This window comes from Bubalus kerabau, chromosome 5 (assembly GCF_029407905.1).
Source record: "Bubalus kerabau isolate K-KA32 ecotype Philippines breed swamp buffalo chromosome 5, PCC_UOA_SB_1v2, whole genome shotgun sequence".
NCBI classification, from domain to species: Eukaryota; Metazoa; Chordata; class Mammalia; order Artiodactyla; family Bovidae; genus Bubalus; species Bubalus kerabau.
Window position 1 is genome coordinate 131399341 of NC_073628.1, and position 17845 is coordinate 131417185.

Below are 17845 nucleotides of genomic sequence, written 5' to 3' on the forward strand. Positions count from 1 at the left end.
AAAAGTGACAGTGCTCCAGGCAAGAGGAAAGTTTCAGTTACCTTAGAATTGGCATCACTTGTTTTTGGAAAATTTTGGCTTTTGAAAATCATTCTACCTGGACTTGGAAAGATTACAATCTAGCTATGAAACCAATTTATTAGCAAGTGCAATCTTCTGATTATCTACTTTGGCTTTTTGTTAAAAATGGAATCTCCAGGACTTCCCTGGTGGTCCAGTGACTAGGACTCCGTACTCCCAATGCAGGGCGCCTGGGGTTTGATCCCTGGTCAGGGAACTAGATCCCATGTGCTGCAGCTAGGACTTCACAGGCGGCAACTGAAGAGCCCACAGCTGCAACAAGGATCCCGCTAGCCACAGAGAAGAAGCCACGTGCCGCAGCTGAGATCTGGTGCAGCCAAATGAATGAGTGGTAAAGAGCCTGCCTGCAATGCAGGAGATGCAAGAGATGCAGGTTCGATCCCTGGGTGGGAAAGGTCCCTTGGAGGAGGAGGGCATGGCAACCCACTGCAGTATTCTTGCCTGGAGAATCCCATGGAGAGAGGAGCCTGGTGGACTATGGTCCACAGGGTCGCAAAGAGTTGGACATGACTGAAGTGACTTAGCACTCATGCATTTTATATATATATATATATATAGTGTGTGTGTGTGTGTGTGTGTGTGTGTGTATTGTGTGTGTAAAATGGAATTCCCAAGGAAAATAATCCAAAAGCCCCCAGAATACACCAAATACCTTTTTCTGCTTCTTACGGGCTTCTCCCTTCGCCTGGCACACTGATGCTTTAGAACCCTCACAGCCCCAGTGGAGGTCTGCTCTGTAGACGCTGAGTTGAAAAAACACAGCTCCCTCTCTTGGTTCCCATGTACCCCAATAAACTGAACTTTTTACAAGGTGGCAGCCACACTAACTCTTGAGGGGGAAACTGAAATTGACTTGCGCATGGCTCCGTTTTGCTTTAGTTTCTAAAGATCTGCACCAGTTTTCTCATTCTAATTAACAGTGTGTGTGTGTGTGTGTTTGTGTGTATACACATTATTTTCATTAAAACCAAAATCCGTGAAGGGCATTTGGAGAGCTGTCTCCCAGCTGTCGGGCACGCAGGAAGGGCGTGGAGATTGGCCAGCGCCAGTGCGCTGGTGTGGGTGGGTGAGGCCGAAGCTCTCCCTCCCTGTTCGTGTCACGGCCAGTGTACTGAGCCGGGGCCCGGTCTCTGCTGTTTCTGTCTTGAAGGTGTGACAAGGACATCGACGAGTGCGCGTCCGACCCCTGCCTGCACGGCGGCCGGTGTCACGACCTGCTGAACGGGTTCCGGTGCGTGTGCGCGCTGGCCTTCGCAGGGCCGCGCTGCGAGCTGGACGTAAGCGGCCTCTCCTTCTACGTCTCGCTGCTGCTCTGGCAGAACCTCTTCCAGCTGCTGTCCTACCTCATCCTGCGCCTGAATGATGAGCCCGTGGTCGAGTGGGGAGACCAGGACGATTACTGACTGCGTCTGAGCGCTCCCAAACCTGAAACCACGACTTTCAGGATATGCCTTGAAATTTAATCATCTTGAAAACTATATTCAAGGCCTATTTTAAGCATATTGCAAAGCACTTTACAAGTGTAGCAAATATTTACTTATTTTGGCTCCAAATGCAAAGCAATATTGTTCTCAATACAAGCAGAAACGTCTCCTTGTGGAGAATATTGAGTACAAATATGCCATCATTCTAAGCGCATCTGTATCTGGAGGACCCTTGTGGTGAGAGAGTGCTTTCTCCCACACCCGCTCTCCTGGGCACCTTATGGAGTAGGTCAGCCTCCCTCACCCTCATCCTCGGTCAAGCTTGTCCTTTCATTCCCATCTATTATTCAGGACACAGCAGTTTGAAAATTAGATTTAAAAAAAAAATTTTTATCCATCTATGCTGTGTTGCCAGTTCTCCGGTAAGTTAAAAATACGTATAAAGTGGAGAATCCCATGAAGTCCCTCAAAATGTAGAAGGAAACTTTTCTGTTATAATTGGTATCAATTCTCAAGTTACTCTTTACCAGTGTAATTTATAATTCCATAAAACCTTTCTTCCTCAGAAAAAATGACAGATAAAACTTTTTTCCGTTTCTTTTTTTCCTGCAATACTTTCTATACAAATAACATTTTGTTAATTGCTTATAAATTTAGAGCTTATTGACTTTCCTATCAAATGAACTAATCGCAATTGCTTTTCAATACATATTTTAAAAAGAGAAATGCTATTCTATAGGTATATACTAAAAATAGAATTTATAAAACTTGAATTTCCTGGAGGCCTATTTTTCTAAAATTTGCAAGTAAATTTATCCTCTCAACTATATTTCTGAAGAGAAAATATACTGCTGCTGCTAAGTCGCGTCAGTCGTGTCCAACTCTGTGCGACCCCATAGACCTATATTATAATCAAAATATATTTGGCACTATGATTTTTTAATAAATAAGTACATGAAGTGATGGATATACCAAGTAAATTAGTAAGGTATGCAAATATTAATATATATTCTTGCTTAGCTTTTGTACAGTATATAATATGTTAATTAGAAAGTAACTTTATTTACTAGTATTTTTATTGCTTCTGCTGACTTGCCGTCATTTATGCTAAGTGTATGTGTGTGGACATACCTTCCCAAGGAGCCATGATTAGTGTTCATTTAAAGGGAAAATAGGTTGATCTTATGAATTAATTCAGAAATCAACTATAATAACAAAGGTCCACCAAATATCATTTTGTAAATGCATTTGTGTCTTTAAGAGTTGCCCTGGTTGGAAAATGTGAGGGTGTTTTATCCATTGGGTGGTATCCAATACTCATTTAGTTCCTTCTTTTTGTTAAGAAAATTGTTTTCCTGTGGAAATTACAAGCTAAATTTAAATATAGCATGACATCAAAACTACAATTAGTTTACTATAAAAGCAAAGGAAGTAAATTCAATCTCATTTCTCAATAGTTATAGAGGATTTTATGCAGCAAATTTCTATGCTGTGGAGTGCTGGCAGGCACTAAACTGGAGAAACTCATGTTGAAGTTTTCTTTCCTTTCTACTCCCCACCCCCTCACCCCCAGACAGCACGTGCTAACCCACCATCTCAGCTGATCTGCTGCAAAGTTAGATTTCCTGACAAGAGACCTGGAGAAACCCTTCCTATCAATATTTGCTTTCCCAAATTATCTGAAGTAACCATAAAATTGATTATAGCCGAAGACCACACATACAGTTTTCACATCTGCTCCCTCCTGGGCGCATCTGTAATTATGTACTTATAGGTCATTCCAAATATAACACGTTTCCTTCCAGATATATTTCTAAGTCACTCACCATTTCTTTCTCCATACAATTCTAGTGCCTCTGTGGTCGCTGTAATTGTCAGCTGCTTTTCCATTTCCCCACGTCTTGTCATATCTGACCTAAAACCCTGTCCTTCTTCTCTGTCTTCTTCTGTATTTTCAGTTGCATTGTGTGTGACTACAGCTTTTGCACATTTGCACGAAAAAATAAAACCACTATTTCTGTGTCTCTGCTCCTCATCTTGTGATATCTGTCTTCATTTGCCTTGACTGTGTCTTGCACGCTAAGATGGTCCCAAGTCTGGTGCATGCGCAGGTACACACACACACACACACACACACACACACACGGCAAACACAGAAGAACCTGTGCTGATCACCCTGAATTGTGGTCTCTTCCCCCAGACATGTTCCTGCAGGGAGACACCTGTGCCCGTCTAGGTCAGAGTTCCATGTACATTCCCCCTATGTCCAGATATTCCTCTAGTTGGGATTCTCAAGTTGATGACATCCTTAATTGTTCTTACTGGTGACGTGCAGTGTCCCCAGTTAACCTGGCTCTTGAGAAGGGGCCGTCTCACCTGAGTGACAGAAATCTACACAGGCTCCTCTAGACCCCGCCTCTGAAACATAACCTTAGTGGTTGAGTTAGAAATGTTTCATTTTGCTCATTTTTAAGGTTCAGCATTTGAACTAAACAGGGCTATGTGTCTATTTTTGGCCATGCCATTTCCTCATGTGTGTGGATGTGGTTTTTATCACCCTTCTTTTTGGAGAACAGGGAAAATTGAGAAAACAGGGAGGTTTGGAGAAATCAGTGTTTTGACAGCACAGAAAGACCAATTTAACACTTCAGAGAAACTTCTCTGTGCCAGGGATTGTGATAAGCCTTTCATAAATACATATTTTTCACTGTAAGGGCAACCAGTATCTCTCACCTTCCTAATTCTTCACTGAATTATGTTTAAAGATCCCTTTGCCATATCTGAGTATTACAGCAGAAGTTGTTCAGCTTTAATTTTGCAAAATTTAAATGGAGTCTTTTCTGGGAATGGTGATACATAAAATTTGAGTTTAGTGATTTAGGAAGAATATCAGTGAAGAAACTATGAAAATTATTCTCAACTACCAAAATCATTAGTAATATGGACTACTTCATTTCTCAACTTTATTTTTTGATTTATTCAACAAATGCTGATAAAGACTTTCTATGTACTGTGCCCTGGACTAGAGAATTCAACTATAGATTAGATGAAGCACATGCCCACAAGCTGAGGGTCTCATTGAGGATGCAGATTGGCAGGGGAGAAGAATTCCTGGGTCAGTGTTAGGATGGAACTCACTGTCAGCTCTACAGAAGGACAGAAGAGGGGCATTTTCACCTGATCTTTAAGGCAGAAGTGGAAGCAGTGACAGATTTTATTTTCTTGGGCTCCAAAATCACTGCAGATGGTGACTGCAGCCACAAACTATGCTTGCTCCTTGGAAGGAAAAGCTGTGACAAACCTAGATAGCATTTTTAAAAGGAGAGACATCACTTTACTGACAAAGATCTGCATAGTCAAAGCTTTTGTTTTTCCAGTAGTTATGTACGGATATGAGAGTTGGACCATAAAGAAGGTTAAATGATGAAGAATCGATCCTTTTGAACTGTGGCATTAGAGAAGACTCTTGAGAGTCCCTTGGACTGCAAGGAGATCCAACCAGTCCATCCTAAAGGAAATCAGTCCTGAATATTCATTGGAAGGACTGGTGCTGAAGCTGGAACTCCAATACTTTGGCCACCTGATGCGAAGAACTGACTCACTGGAAAAGACCCTGATCCTGGGAAAGATTGAAGGCGGGAGGAGAAGGGGATGACAGAGGATGAGATGGTTGGATGGCGTCGCTGACTCAATGGACGTGAATCTGAGCAACTCCGGGAGACAGTGAAGGAAAGGGAGCCTGGCGTGCTGTAGTCCATGGGGTCTCAAAGAGTCGGACACGACTGAGGGACTGAACAACAACAACAGCAACAACGCCTTCAAAGTCCATCCACACTGTTGCAAATAGCAGGATTGCCTTCATTCTCTTGACTAAGTTGTTGTTATTGCACATGGGATCTTCTTGGCTTTGCATGAGATCTCTTGCTGAGGTGCATAGACTCTAGTTGTGGGGCACAGGCTTAGTAGCTGCTCGGCATGTGGGATCTTAGTTCCCTGAGCAGGAATTGAACCTGCACTCCCTGCATCACCAGGTGATTTTCAACCACTGGAAAGTCCTCACAGATCATTTTAGAAAGCAAGTCTCTGTGTTACAATCCAGTTAACTTAACAAAAGACTCATGATGAATAATGAAGCTGATCACACCATGTTAACTATTATTTTCTTGAGTTATTCCTGTTGGTTTTTACTCAAGAAGAACTTTTAACATTGGTTCATCTATTAAAAATAGAGTTGTGATTAATGAAACAAAACAGTTAGTATGCAAGTGAATATCATGATGTTGTCTAGTTGAACATAACATGAATTTAGTTTCTCCCAATTTTTTTCAAGAATAGAATGTATAGATTCTTATATGGACCTTCTTCTTGACTGACTTACACTGGGTTTGGGAAAAGAGTGTGCAGCTCATTGAATCCATTGCTGATCTTTTTTGTGAAAGTAAATGTAGAAAACTGGGCACACTTTGGGGATTTTATATTTGAACAAATTTAAATATCAAGAAAACTGACTTGAAATTGGTACTGGTTTTTAACATTTTTCTACTTGAAACTTTCGTGATTCATATATGTATTACATGAATATTATTTTCCTAAGCAACAGACTGGTTCCAAATAGGAAAAGGAGTTCGTCAAGGCTGTATATTGTCACCCTGCTTATTTAACTTATATGCAGAGTACATCATGAGAAATGCTGGGCTGGAAGAAGCACAAGCTGGAATCAAGATTGCCGGGAGAAATATCAATAACCTCAGATATGCAGATGACACCATCCTTATGGCAGAAAATGAAGAGGAACTAAAAAGCCTCTTGATGAAAGTGAAAGAGGAGAGTGAAAAAGTTGGCTTAAAGCTCAACATTCAGAAAACGAAGATCATGGCATCCGGTCCCATCACTTCATGGGAAATAGATGGGGAAACAGTGGAAACAGTGTCAGACTTTATCTTTTGGGGCTCCAAAATCACTGCAGATGGTGACTGCAGCCATGAAATTAAAAGACGCTTACTCCTTGGAAGAAAAGTTATGACCAACCTAGATAGCATATTGAAAAGCAGAGACATTACTTTGCCAACAAAGGTCCGTTTAGTCAAGGCTATGGTTTTTCCAGTGGTCATGTATGGATGGGAGAGTTGGACTGTGAAGAAGGCTGAGCGCCGAAGAATTGATGCTTTTGAACTGTAGTGTTGGAGAAGACTCTTGAGAGTCCCTTGGACTGCAAGGAGATCCAACCAGTCCATTCTAAAGGAGATCATTCCTGGGTGTTCATTGGAAGGACTGATGCTAAAGCTGAAACTCCAGTACTTTGGCCACCTCATGCAAAGAGTTGACTTATTGGAAAAGACTCTGATGCTGGGAGGGATTGGGGACAGGAGGAAAAGGGGACGACAGAGGATGAGATGGCTGGATGGCATCACCGACTCAATGGACATGAGTTGAGTGAACTCCAGGAGATGGTGATGGACAGGGAGGCCTGGCATGCTGTGGTTCATGGGGTCGCAAAGAGTCAGACACGACTGAGCGACTGAACTGACTGACTGACTGACTGAAGCTTGATAGAAATAGAAAGAATTCTTTCCTTCTAAAAGGACATAAAGATATCATGGGTCTTATCTTCTTCTCACATTGTAATCACTGAATCACAGATTGTTTCATGTAATATGGAAATCTATTGGAAACTAATTGTATAGAGGAAAGAAGTAATACTAAATACAGCTCCTCTGAAAACAAATAGGCTATTTGCAATGAAACATATTTAATCATTTGGAATATGATCATTTTATTGTCTGCCTGACTTTAGTTGCACATAAAACTCTGAATAATGTTATTTTCACTCAATTCCTCTAACATTTTTTGATAACCCTATGCTGAACAGCAAGACTGTGTTATGAAGGAGATTTGAGGTATCCATATACTTGTTATTCAAAGTGGCAAATTATGTATTAATTTTTGATGAATGAGTGAAATACTAGTTCCATGCATGCTCAGTCGTGTGCAACTCTGTGCAACCCCATGGACGGTAGCCCACCAGGCTCCTCTGTCCATGGGATTCTCCAGGCAAGAATATTGGAGTGGGTTGACATTTCCTCCTCCAGGGGACCTTCCCAACCCAGGGATCGAACCCCATCTCTTGAGTCTCCTGCGTTGACAGGCAAGTTCTTTACCAACTGTGCCACCTAGGAAGCTGAAAAAAACCTCAAGAAAACATTTTTTTTAAAGCTCATGTATTCCTTTGAGGTTTTCAATAGCCAGCATTATATATATCATGTATAGTAGGTAATGAATATTAAAGAACCTACTGATATAACGAATGAAGTGTTTTTAAGATGAATTCAGAGTGGCATTTTCTAACTTTGAGAACTGTGTGTGTGTGTGTGTGTGTATTAAGCCTGTCCCACAGTTATTAAGATATAAATGATGGCACATATTATGTACCGAAAATCTGTCCGGTTTTCCTACCAAATTCACAGAATGAAAAAGTCTAGTCTTGGTCGTTAGTAACCTCTTTGGTGATGGTAGGATCTTGAGGATCAATGATCCACACTTTCCACTGTGCTCAGTCACTTCAGTTGAATCTGACTCTCTGTGACCCCACGGACTGTAGCCTGGTGTCTGTCCAGGCTCCTCTGTCCATGGGATTTCCCAGACAAGATTCCTGGAGTGTGTGCCATGGTCTCCTCCAGGGGGTGTTCCCAAGCCAGGGATCAAACCTGAGTCTCCCACATCTCCTGAACTGCGGGCAGATTATTTACCACTGAGCCACTGGGGAAGCCCACACTCTCCCACAGAGGAACATTATTTCCATCCAAGAACCAAATGCACAGAAACCCTATTATTCATGTTGAATTGAAATTTGATATAAATTGGCTCTTTCCTGAACCATTTTCCCAGAGGAAGCTTAGCTTCACAAAGACATGGGGCTCACCTGTAACATAGTCACGTGGACACCCGGGGACAGTCTCAGGGCAGCCCTCCAGGATGTATCTAATTTGACTTCCTCTTTGCTTTTAGGAGGCTTCCCTGGTGGCTCAGACGGTAAAGTGTCTGCCTGCAATTCAGGAGACCTAGGTACAATCCCTGGGTCGGGAAGATCACCTGGAGAAGGCAGTGGCAACCCACTCCAGTACTCTTGCCTGGAAAATTCCATGGACTGAGGAGCCTGGTAGGCTACAGTCCATGGGGTTGCAAAGAGTTGAACACGACTGAGCAACTTCACTCACTCACTCACTCACTTGCTTTTAGGAAAGCATTCCATTTACAACAGGATGGACAGGGCCCCTCAAAACCAATGATTCTGGAGAGGAGTTTAAGTTGTCTTCTCTTCAAATATGGGTGTATCGAATCATTAAAATCCATGCCTTCACCTCTTCTAAACCCAGAACAAGCTGACCACAGTTGCAACTTTGAAAAAAGACATTTTAAAGAAAATGTAATTCTTTGCTCTTTGAATTCTCATTTTATCCTTCTTTGCCAGGTCCAGTATGAATATTCTCAAAGTTGCCACTGAAGCCTTCCTTTCTTTTCTGTCTTTCCCCATCAACACTAGGGGGCCTTCAAGCTCCCACATCTTCCCAAATACACCTCCACTGTAACATATAATGATAACAACACTGATGAAGGTTATTAATTGTAGAGTCCTTCCTGGGAGCCAGCCACTATGCCTAAGGTCCTCTCACACATTATCTTTATTATTTGTCACAAATGTCCCAAGACTTAGCTGATATTGATTTTCCCAAGTTACTGATGAGAACACAAAGTCCGAGGTTAAGTGCCTTTCTCAAGCAGATCCAGTTCGGAAGGTGCAGGACCCATGTTCAGGTTCCGGGGCTCGTGCCCCACATATGTGGGAGCAACAGTGCAGACAGCTTGATTTGTCCGCCAAGTCCTCCGGCCCGTGAGCTCCTGGAGGGCTGTTAACTCTATAAGGTCTGGGCCTGGCAGCCCTGCCTGTCAGAGCTGGTGCTTCAGTCCTTACTGAAGGGACGAATGGATGGACGAAGGAATGGTGGGTGGCACGTGGTTTGCACAGAGGAGGGGAGGGCAGGGAAAGTTTCTCCCAGAAGATCATTGACCCAGGTCTTACAGAATGAGCAGGAATTTTCTTAACAACACAAAAAGCACATTTTCCCCAGACGTCTTTTTTGTTTTGTTTGATTGTTTGTTGCCAAAGCGCTGAATAAATTGGTTCTCATAGAAGAAATTGTCACAAATAAAGTTGTGTGCTGTTAGCAGAGAGCTCAGAATCCCAGGTTCTCACTGGGATTCTGCAGAGAGATGCGCTGCAATGCGTTTATAATTACACGTGGCCTAGATGGTTAGGCGTTTGTGTAACGGCGTCTTGATATTTGCAAGAGTCTGAGAAAGGAACCCTGAAGACCAAGCGTAAGAGCATCGAGTTCCTTCGGGGTCATGGGAGGAGGGTTAGAGGTCTGAGAGAGGCAAGGAGATTTATGGCACTGACCCTACAAGATGATAAACAGTGGACAGATTGTTGAGGAGCCCCAAGCAGTGAAAGAGGGAAAGGTGCTGATGAAATTCAGGCGGTTCCAGGAGACCAGGAGGACCCAGCAAAGTTAGAGCTGTTCCCCAGGGGAAGGATGCCTGACGGCTGCCCCACAAGGCCATGGACATGGATGAAATGGCCTGTGTTTGCCCCAAGAGCACCATTAGCAGGACCAACGCTTATCATTTTTTCACAGCACTGGTTGTAAGAAAAGCCTCTCAAAGAGATTTCCGCTTGTTCCCCGCTTTCCGAGTTCAGCTGAGCCTGAGGGGCTGAGCTGTCCACCAGCTTCTCCTCCCCGCTAGGTCACCCTGCCTCTGAGCCACCTCTGTCTTCTGAGACTGCTCCCGTGGGCTGAGCTGACGGGCCGGGCCTCCCAGCAGGAAGCCCAGAGTCCTGTCCTTTCACAAGTCCCACCTTGAGGCCAGGAACGGCTGAGTGGCTGCTGTCCCTGCCTGCTGAGAGTCAAGGAGGTGACCACAGCGTCAAACAGGCATTTCTGCCCCGTGTCTGAGAGTGGACAGGACACAGGGAGGGAGGGAGGGGGGCAGGGAATCAGGGAGATGCATAATCACTACTCCGAGAATGTCAATAAAACAGCAATCTGGTTCTGGAGGAGAAAGAAGCCACAAGACATATGGAAAACAGGCCCTGATTTATGGGGCTGAGTGAAAGCACAGGATGAATTACAGAAGTTTGGTCACAGCGAGTTATTCCAAGAGGGGGAGTTTTCAAGGAGGTTATGGGAATTCGACTAGGCCATAAAACACAAGGAAGATTATTTGCAGAACAGAAAACGGGAGAGCGTTCAAGAGAGAAGAAAGGTCAGGAGTAAAGATGTGATGGTGGGAACCGAGTTTGGACAATGTGAGGTACAAAGAGGGACCAGCCCTGGCTGGGATGCCGAAGGATGCTGGTAGTGGTGGGGTGTAAAATTGGATAAATTCAAGCGAGGGCTAGATTACAGATTAGATCGTCCAGCTTCTGTCTGAAACCCAGCCGGAGCAGAAAAGAGTCATTTCATAATAACCCAATTTGGGCCGGCACCACGCCATCCTCTAAATTATTTTCAATAGGTTGTGATTTCCCATGGGCTGCCCCTCTCTCTGATTAAAAGGGTTCCCTTCCACCAAAAACAATAGCAGCTTTCTTTAATGATGGTTTTATTTGACTGATGGAAACACCTTAGTGATATTCTCAGACTTATTCTTTCCTATTGGAACTCAAACTAATACAATTTGCTCCTTGTTCTAGATATTCTTTTTTTTTTTCTTGAAATCATGCTGTTTGGGCAGGAAATTTTGTTGAATAGGTCTGGTTGGGGAGTTGGTTTTTCTCTAACTTATTAAAGGCACATATTCTTTAACCTGATTTCTGCTAATTAAAGATGTCTCTAGGCATAGTTCTGGGATACTAAGTTTTGCTTTAAGCATCATCCCCCCCCCCAAAAAAAAACCTTCATTTGAATCTTTCTAAAGTTCTTTTTCATTAATTGAGGATTTTTCAGGCCTGTGATGCTCTCCCCCTTTTTTCTCAAAGGACCAAAGGCATGTTTTGGTCTGAGGAGGTTCAAGTTTAATCAGATTAAGTCTCCCTTCTCTAAAAACTGAGCAAATTCCCTGGATCAGCACCACGAAAAAGATTCTTTGAGGCAATAGACTAATAAGGCTATCATTCATCATCTTGAAGTATATAAAATTAGAAAGGCATTTGCTCACTTTTTAAAATGTCCCAGTTATGCAAATCATTATAAAATAGACCAAGATGGAGATGAAAAGTGTTAGTTGCTCAGTTTCAGTTCAGTTCAGTTGTTCAGTCATGTCCGACTCTTTGCGACCCCAAGAACCACATCACGCCAGGCCTCCCTGTCCATCACCAACTCCTGCAGTCCACCCAAACCCATGTCTGTTGAGTCGGTGATGCCATCCAACCATCTCATCCTCTGTCGTCCCCTTCTCCTCCTGCCCTCAATCTTTCCCAGCATCAGGGTCTTTTCAAATGAATCAGCTCTTTGCATCAGGTGGCCAAAGTATTGGAGTTTCAGCTTCAAAATCAGTCCTACCAATGAACACCCAGGACTGATCTCCCTTAGGATGGACTGGTTGGATCTCCTTGCAGTCCAAGGGACTCTCAAGAGTCTTCTCCAACATCACAGTTCAAAAGCATCAGTTCTTCGGCGCTCAGCTTGCTTTATAGTCCAACTCTCACATCCATACATGACCACTGGAAAAACCATAGCCTTGACTAGTTGGACCTTTGTTGACAAAGTAATGTCTCTGCTTTTTAATATGCTGTCTAGGTTGGTCATAACTTTCCTTCCAAGGAGTAAGCGTCTTTTAATTTCATGGCTGCAGTCACCATCTGCAGTGATTTGGGAGCCCAGAAAAATAAAGTCAGCCACTGTTTCCACTATTTCCCCATCTATTTGCCATGAAGTGATGGGACCGGATGCCATGATCTTAGTTTTCTGAATGTTGAGCTTTAAGCCAACTTTTTCACTCTCCTCTTTCACTTTCATCAAGAGGCTTGTTAGTTCTTCTTCACTTTCTGCCATAAGGATGGTGTCATCTGCATATCTGAGGTTATTGATATTTCTCCCGGCAATCTTGATTCCAGCTTGTGCTTCCTCCAGCCCAGCATTTCTCATGATGTACTCTGCATAATAAGTTAAATAAGCAGGCTGACAATATACAGCCTTGGCGTACTCCTTTTCCTATTTGGAATCAGTCTGTTGTTCCATGTCCAGTTCTAACTGTTGCTTCCTGACCTGCATACAGGTTTCTCAAGAGGCAGGTAAGGTGGTCTGGTATTCCCATCTCTCCGTCATGCCCAACTCTTTGTGAGCCCATGGGCTATGGCCCACCAGGCTTCTCTGTCCGTGGGATTCTCCAGGCAAGAATACTGGAGTGGTTTGCCTTTCCCTTCTCCGGGTGATCTTCCTGACCCAGGGATCAAACCCAGGTCTTGTGTGTTGCAGATGGTCTCTTTACCATGTGAGCTACCAGGGAAGCCCCAAGATAGAGGTGGTTCAAGCATTTCTTTGGTTAGTGTAATTTGTTTTCAGAGCTAGGGAAGCCAGGAGTTTCTGAAAGAGGACCATTAACTGCCCAGGGAGAGTTACCAGTTTGGGACATGGGCAGCCCACTGGCTCAGGCACCTGCTGACCAGAGCCCTCTCATATCTCTTTCACCAAGATCTGGGCCTTCTCTGATGTTGAGCTATCTTGATGACCACAGGTGTGCCATGAGCAGTACCTCATTTAATCCTAACATCAGTAGGAAGGTTACTGACACTTGACAGATGCAAAAACTAAGGCCCAAATGGTTAAATGATTTACTCAGACTCATCACTGGTTTTCCTTCAAAACACTGTCTTGGGTTTCAGTGTCCTAATTTATAAACACAACACCTGGAGATTGTTTTTCAGCAGACTACCCTACCTGAAATGTTAGAGATGTTAGCGTTTCTTAATTATAAAATAGGGGTTTGAAACAGACATCATTATATATAGACCCTCTCCAGTATTCTTGCCTGGAGAATCCCATGGACAGAGGAGCCTGGCAGGCTACAGTCCATGGGGTCACAAAGACGGACACGACTGAGTGACTTAGCACACACACATGGACATATATAACTTACAGAAATACAAGTTTTTCACGAGACAGACAATATCCAGGTAACTCTGGAATTTTTTGAACATTTCCAGGGAGAATATGCAAAATGTAAATCTTGTAAACAAAGATTGTAGTATCTGCTCTGGGGCCCCCATGGAATCCAGAATAACCTATTTGTTTTTACAATTAGGTCCTATGAATGCTAAAGATATTCACAGCAGGCAGTATGTAAATTATTCTAATTTGCAGCTTCCTGAGGGTAATGGTCCTATATGTTTGAACTGAGATAATTCCATTGCTACTTAAATTACCAAAATAAATGTCCTTGAATTATAGTAACCTTGAATTATAGTAACCAATATAAGCATCTTGCCTGGAGAATCCCATGGAGAGAGGAGCCTGGCGGGCTATAGCCTATGGGTTGCAAAGAGTGAGACACAACTAAAGCAACTTAGCACGCACGGATGCACATTAAATCACCACTTAAATTACCAAAATAGATGCTCTTGAATCGTAGTAACCAGTGTAAGCATCCCATTTAACACTGTATTTGCAGAGCCCTAAGTGATGACTCTCAGCTTCCCGGTCACCTCGCGGCTGAGCTCAGGAGGTCCAGGCTCCGTGTCCTTGTGTGCCATTTGTCTTCTGCCTTGAGACAGTAATGGTGGGTGCTTGGCCGGCAGGGGGCGGGCTCCTGCCATGAGCACCTTTGTACAAAGGCATTCCGGGATGCAAGGAGCCTGGGAGGCCCTTTGTGAGCATCACACAGGCATGTGCCTTTCCAGAGGGCAAAGCATTTGAGTGGCTCCCTGTTCAAGTAAAATATTGGGGGAGGAAGAGCTGGCTGGGTCCTGTGTGTTGACTCACACAGCCCTGTGGGCTGAAGCAGATTTGACAAGAACACCATCCTTGGTCCAGTTCCGTTTTCAGGATTTGCTCACTGATGTCCTCATCAAACCAGCCCACCCTAAAGGAAATCAACCCTGACTCTTCGTTGGAAGGACTGATGCTGAAGCTGAAGCTCCAATACTTCAGCCACCTGATGTAAAGAGCCAACTCATTGGAAAAGACCCAGATGCTGGCAGAGATTGAAGGCGGGAGGAGAAGGGAGCGACAGAGGATGAGATGGTTGGATGGCATCACCAACTCAATGGACATAACTTTGAGCAAGCTCCGGGAGTTGGTGATGGACAGGGAAGCCTGGCGTGCTGCAGTCCATGGTTGGCAAAGAGTTGGATATGACTGAGCGACTGAACTGAACTGTCCGCATCCCAGTGGTCATGGATTGCAGTCACAATGACCAGCTCCTGCTGAGTTCTCCGAGTTCAAAGTGAGGTCCAGGTCAGTCTTGATGCACAGACCAACCAGGCCATGCTCTCTTCCTGAGAAGTAAGCCGAGTGTCACCTGGATAGATCAGGCACTACCCATCATCTGTCAAGTTCGCTTCTGCATTTGTTTTACAGTGCTATCTAATTTGTCGACTCAGCCAAAAAGAATTTGAGCAAATACGGTGTGTTATGAACTTTGAAGTTGACAGAAAAGAAGAAGATGCTATATTCTGTTTGAATACAGCTTTCTAAATATAGAAAAGTATAGATCTTGAAACCACACGTTAAGACATTAGTGTGTGATGAACCATAGGAGTCCATAGCCAAGAATATGCTGATTAGAATTTCTGCCACACAAATTCAGAGTATGTTCTAAAGCATGTAGACTTCATAACATGTGGGCTATGTTGGGCAAGGATGGGCAGTGCTGCCATCCTTGGTTTTGTGCATGGCACTGTAGCACAAGCTTCCCAGGTGGCTCAGTGCCACAGAATCTGCCTGCCAGCTCAGGGGATGTAGGAGACTCTGGTTCCATCCGTGAATTGGGAAGATCCCCTGGAGGAGGAAATGGGAACCCACTCCCAGTATTTTTGCCTGGAGAATCCCATGGACAGAGGAGCCTGGAGGGCTACAGTCCATGGAGCTGCAAAGAGACACATCTGGACACATTTTGTGTCAGATTTTCATGGGTAGTAACGTGCCATTGCAGCGAGACAGCTTAAGTGCATTTGAGGGACTCTGGGATCACCATCCTCATCAGCTGGCATTTAGTGAATGCAGGAACTGTAAGTCATGCTTATATACTTTATATAGAGAAAAGGATGCAAGCATGTTTTCATGTAAACAATGCTGAGGCCATTTTTTAAAAATCTGCAAGAAAATAAGAGCTCCTATATAATAGTTTTGAAACTTAGTGTCTCAGAAATGTTAGTCACTCAGTCGTGTCCGACTCTTTGTGGCACTGTGGACTGTAGCCCGCCAGGCTCCTCTGTCCATAGGATTCTCCAGGCAAGAATACTGGAGTGGGTCACCACGCCCTTCTCCAGGGGATCTTCCCAACCCAGGGATTGAACCCACGTCTCCTGCATTGCAGGCATATTCTTTACCAGCATCTCAAAAGGAGTATGGAAACCACTCTGTCATTCACCCAAACTATGAAGACCTTAAATCCTTTGGCAGTGGGTGAAATGTGAGAGGCCTCCTTCCGCTTGCCCCTAAGCATTACCCAGTGTCCTAAAAACATCACAGACTCCTTCAGTCAAGCAGAGGCAGAAGAAATAATATGTTCTGGGAAACTAGGTATAAATGCTTCCAGAAGGCTTAACTCCTTTTACTTGGAAACTAGCAAATGGACGTGCAATTTTTAATTATAAATTTTAAACTTTCCATCAGAGTCAATTGTGCTGATGTTAGTCAAACCTAATCCAGGCATTGATTCAAGAACCTGCTGATGGAGTAAAAAAAAAAAAAAAAAATACATGGAAACTCGTTAACAAGAAGCTCAAGTATCTGCATCTCAGCAAATCAGGCCGGAGTGTCACGTTTATCTGCTGAGCTCAGGCAGCCCAGAGCCAGAGGAGATCGCCTCCTCTCCTTCGCTGTTAATATTTACACTTGGAAGCGATACCTGGCTGCGATCTGAGTGCTGCACCTCCAAAGGCAGTTGTTGGCTTGATACCTTGTTTTCTGACACTGCAAAGCGAGGAAACAGCTACCTTCTTAATCATCGCCTGATAACATTGTGTTAAAACCAGAGGGTAGCACAAGGGCTGTTTCATACAAGCAACAACCCTGGGAGATTTTCCTGCGTTGCTTTGTTTCTTGGTAGACATGCTGGGCTGTTAAAAGCATAGGACTGAAAGTTGTGAATTAGGGGTCCGTTTCTTTGTTCTGCTGAATTTTTCAGCGTCTATGCAGGCACTGTTTAGAGAGACAGCTTTGCTCCCAGATAGCTGCTGTGCGCCAGGCACCTGCCTAGAACTCACAGAAAAAACGCTTCCACCCATCAGCCTACTTTTGTCGGAGCTTATTCTGTCATGCTGGAGAAGGCAATGGCACCCCACTCCAGTACTCTTGCCTGGAAAATCCCATAGACAGAGGAGCCTGGTAGGCTGCAGTCCATGGGGTCACTAAGAGTCAGACACGACTGAATGTCTTCACTTTCACTTTTCACTTTCATGCATTGGAGAAGGAAAGGGCAACCCACTCCAGTGTTCTTGCCTGGAGAATCCCAGGGACTGGGGAGCCTGGTGGGCTGCTGTCTATGGGGTCGCACAGAGTTGGACATGACTGAAGAAACTTAGCAGCAGCATTCTGTCGTGCAAAGTCCTAAAAAATTAGAGCAACACCGGTAAAGAGAAGCACTGCTGATTATGTAAACACTGTCCATAGCAAGAGATCTGAATATAAAATAACTATTATTACTCATCTCTCAGTGGGTAAATATGTCGAATAAGGGGAACTTGGTTGAAATTCAGGGTAAACTTAGGGTTATATCTACCTAGTGCTCTACCCAGGATGCATCTGTGTATAAGTGAACAAACCCGGACGATTTGGATACCAGCTCTGCTGCTTAAGCAATTCATTACTTGGGACAAATTGCTTAAAAGATCTTTTAATTAAGGGCAACAATCTCTGTATCCTTAGACAATCATGAAGATTAAACTGAGATGGCATGGCAGAGGCCAGGGACATATTAAATCCTCAGGTTTTAATTACTTTTCCTTTTTTCCCTGTTCACCACCTTTTAGCTGGAGAAGGAAATGGCAACCCACTCCAGTATTCTTGCTGGAGAATCCCATGGATAGAGGAGCCTGGCCCGCTACAGTCCATAGGGTTGCAAAGAGTCAGATGTGACTGAGCGACTGAGCACGCACACCCCACCTTTTCATTCCAAAGTAT

General features: G+C 43.9%; 1 protein-coding gene across 1 annotated transcript in view; it reads left to right on the forward strand.

Moving 5' to 3' along the window:
* The window catches only part of CRB1 (crumbs cell polarity complex component 1), a 222340-nt gene that overhangs the window by 187485 nt on the left and 17010 nt on the right, over positions 1-17845 (forward strand). Inside the window, exon 12 of the mRNA XM_055583137.1 lies at positions 1232-1358. Coding sequence (XP_055439112.1) covers positions 1232-1358 — 127 coding nt within the window. The remainder of the gene's footprint in view (positions 1-1231; positions 1359-17845) is intronic.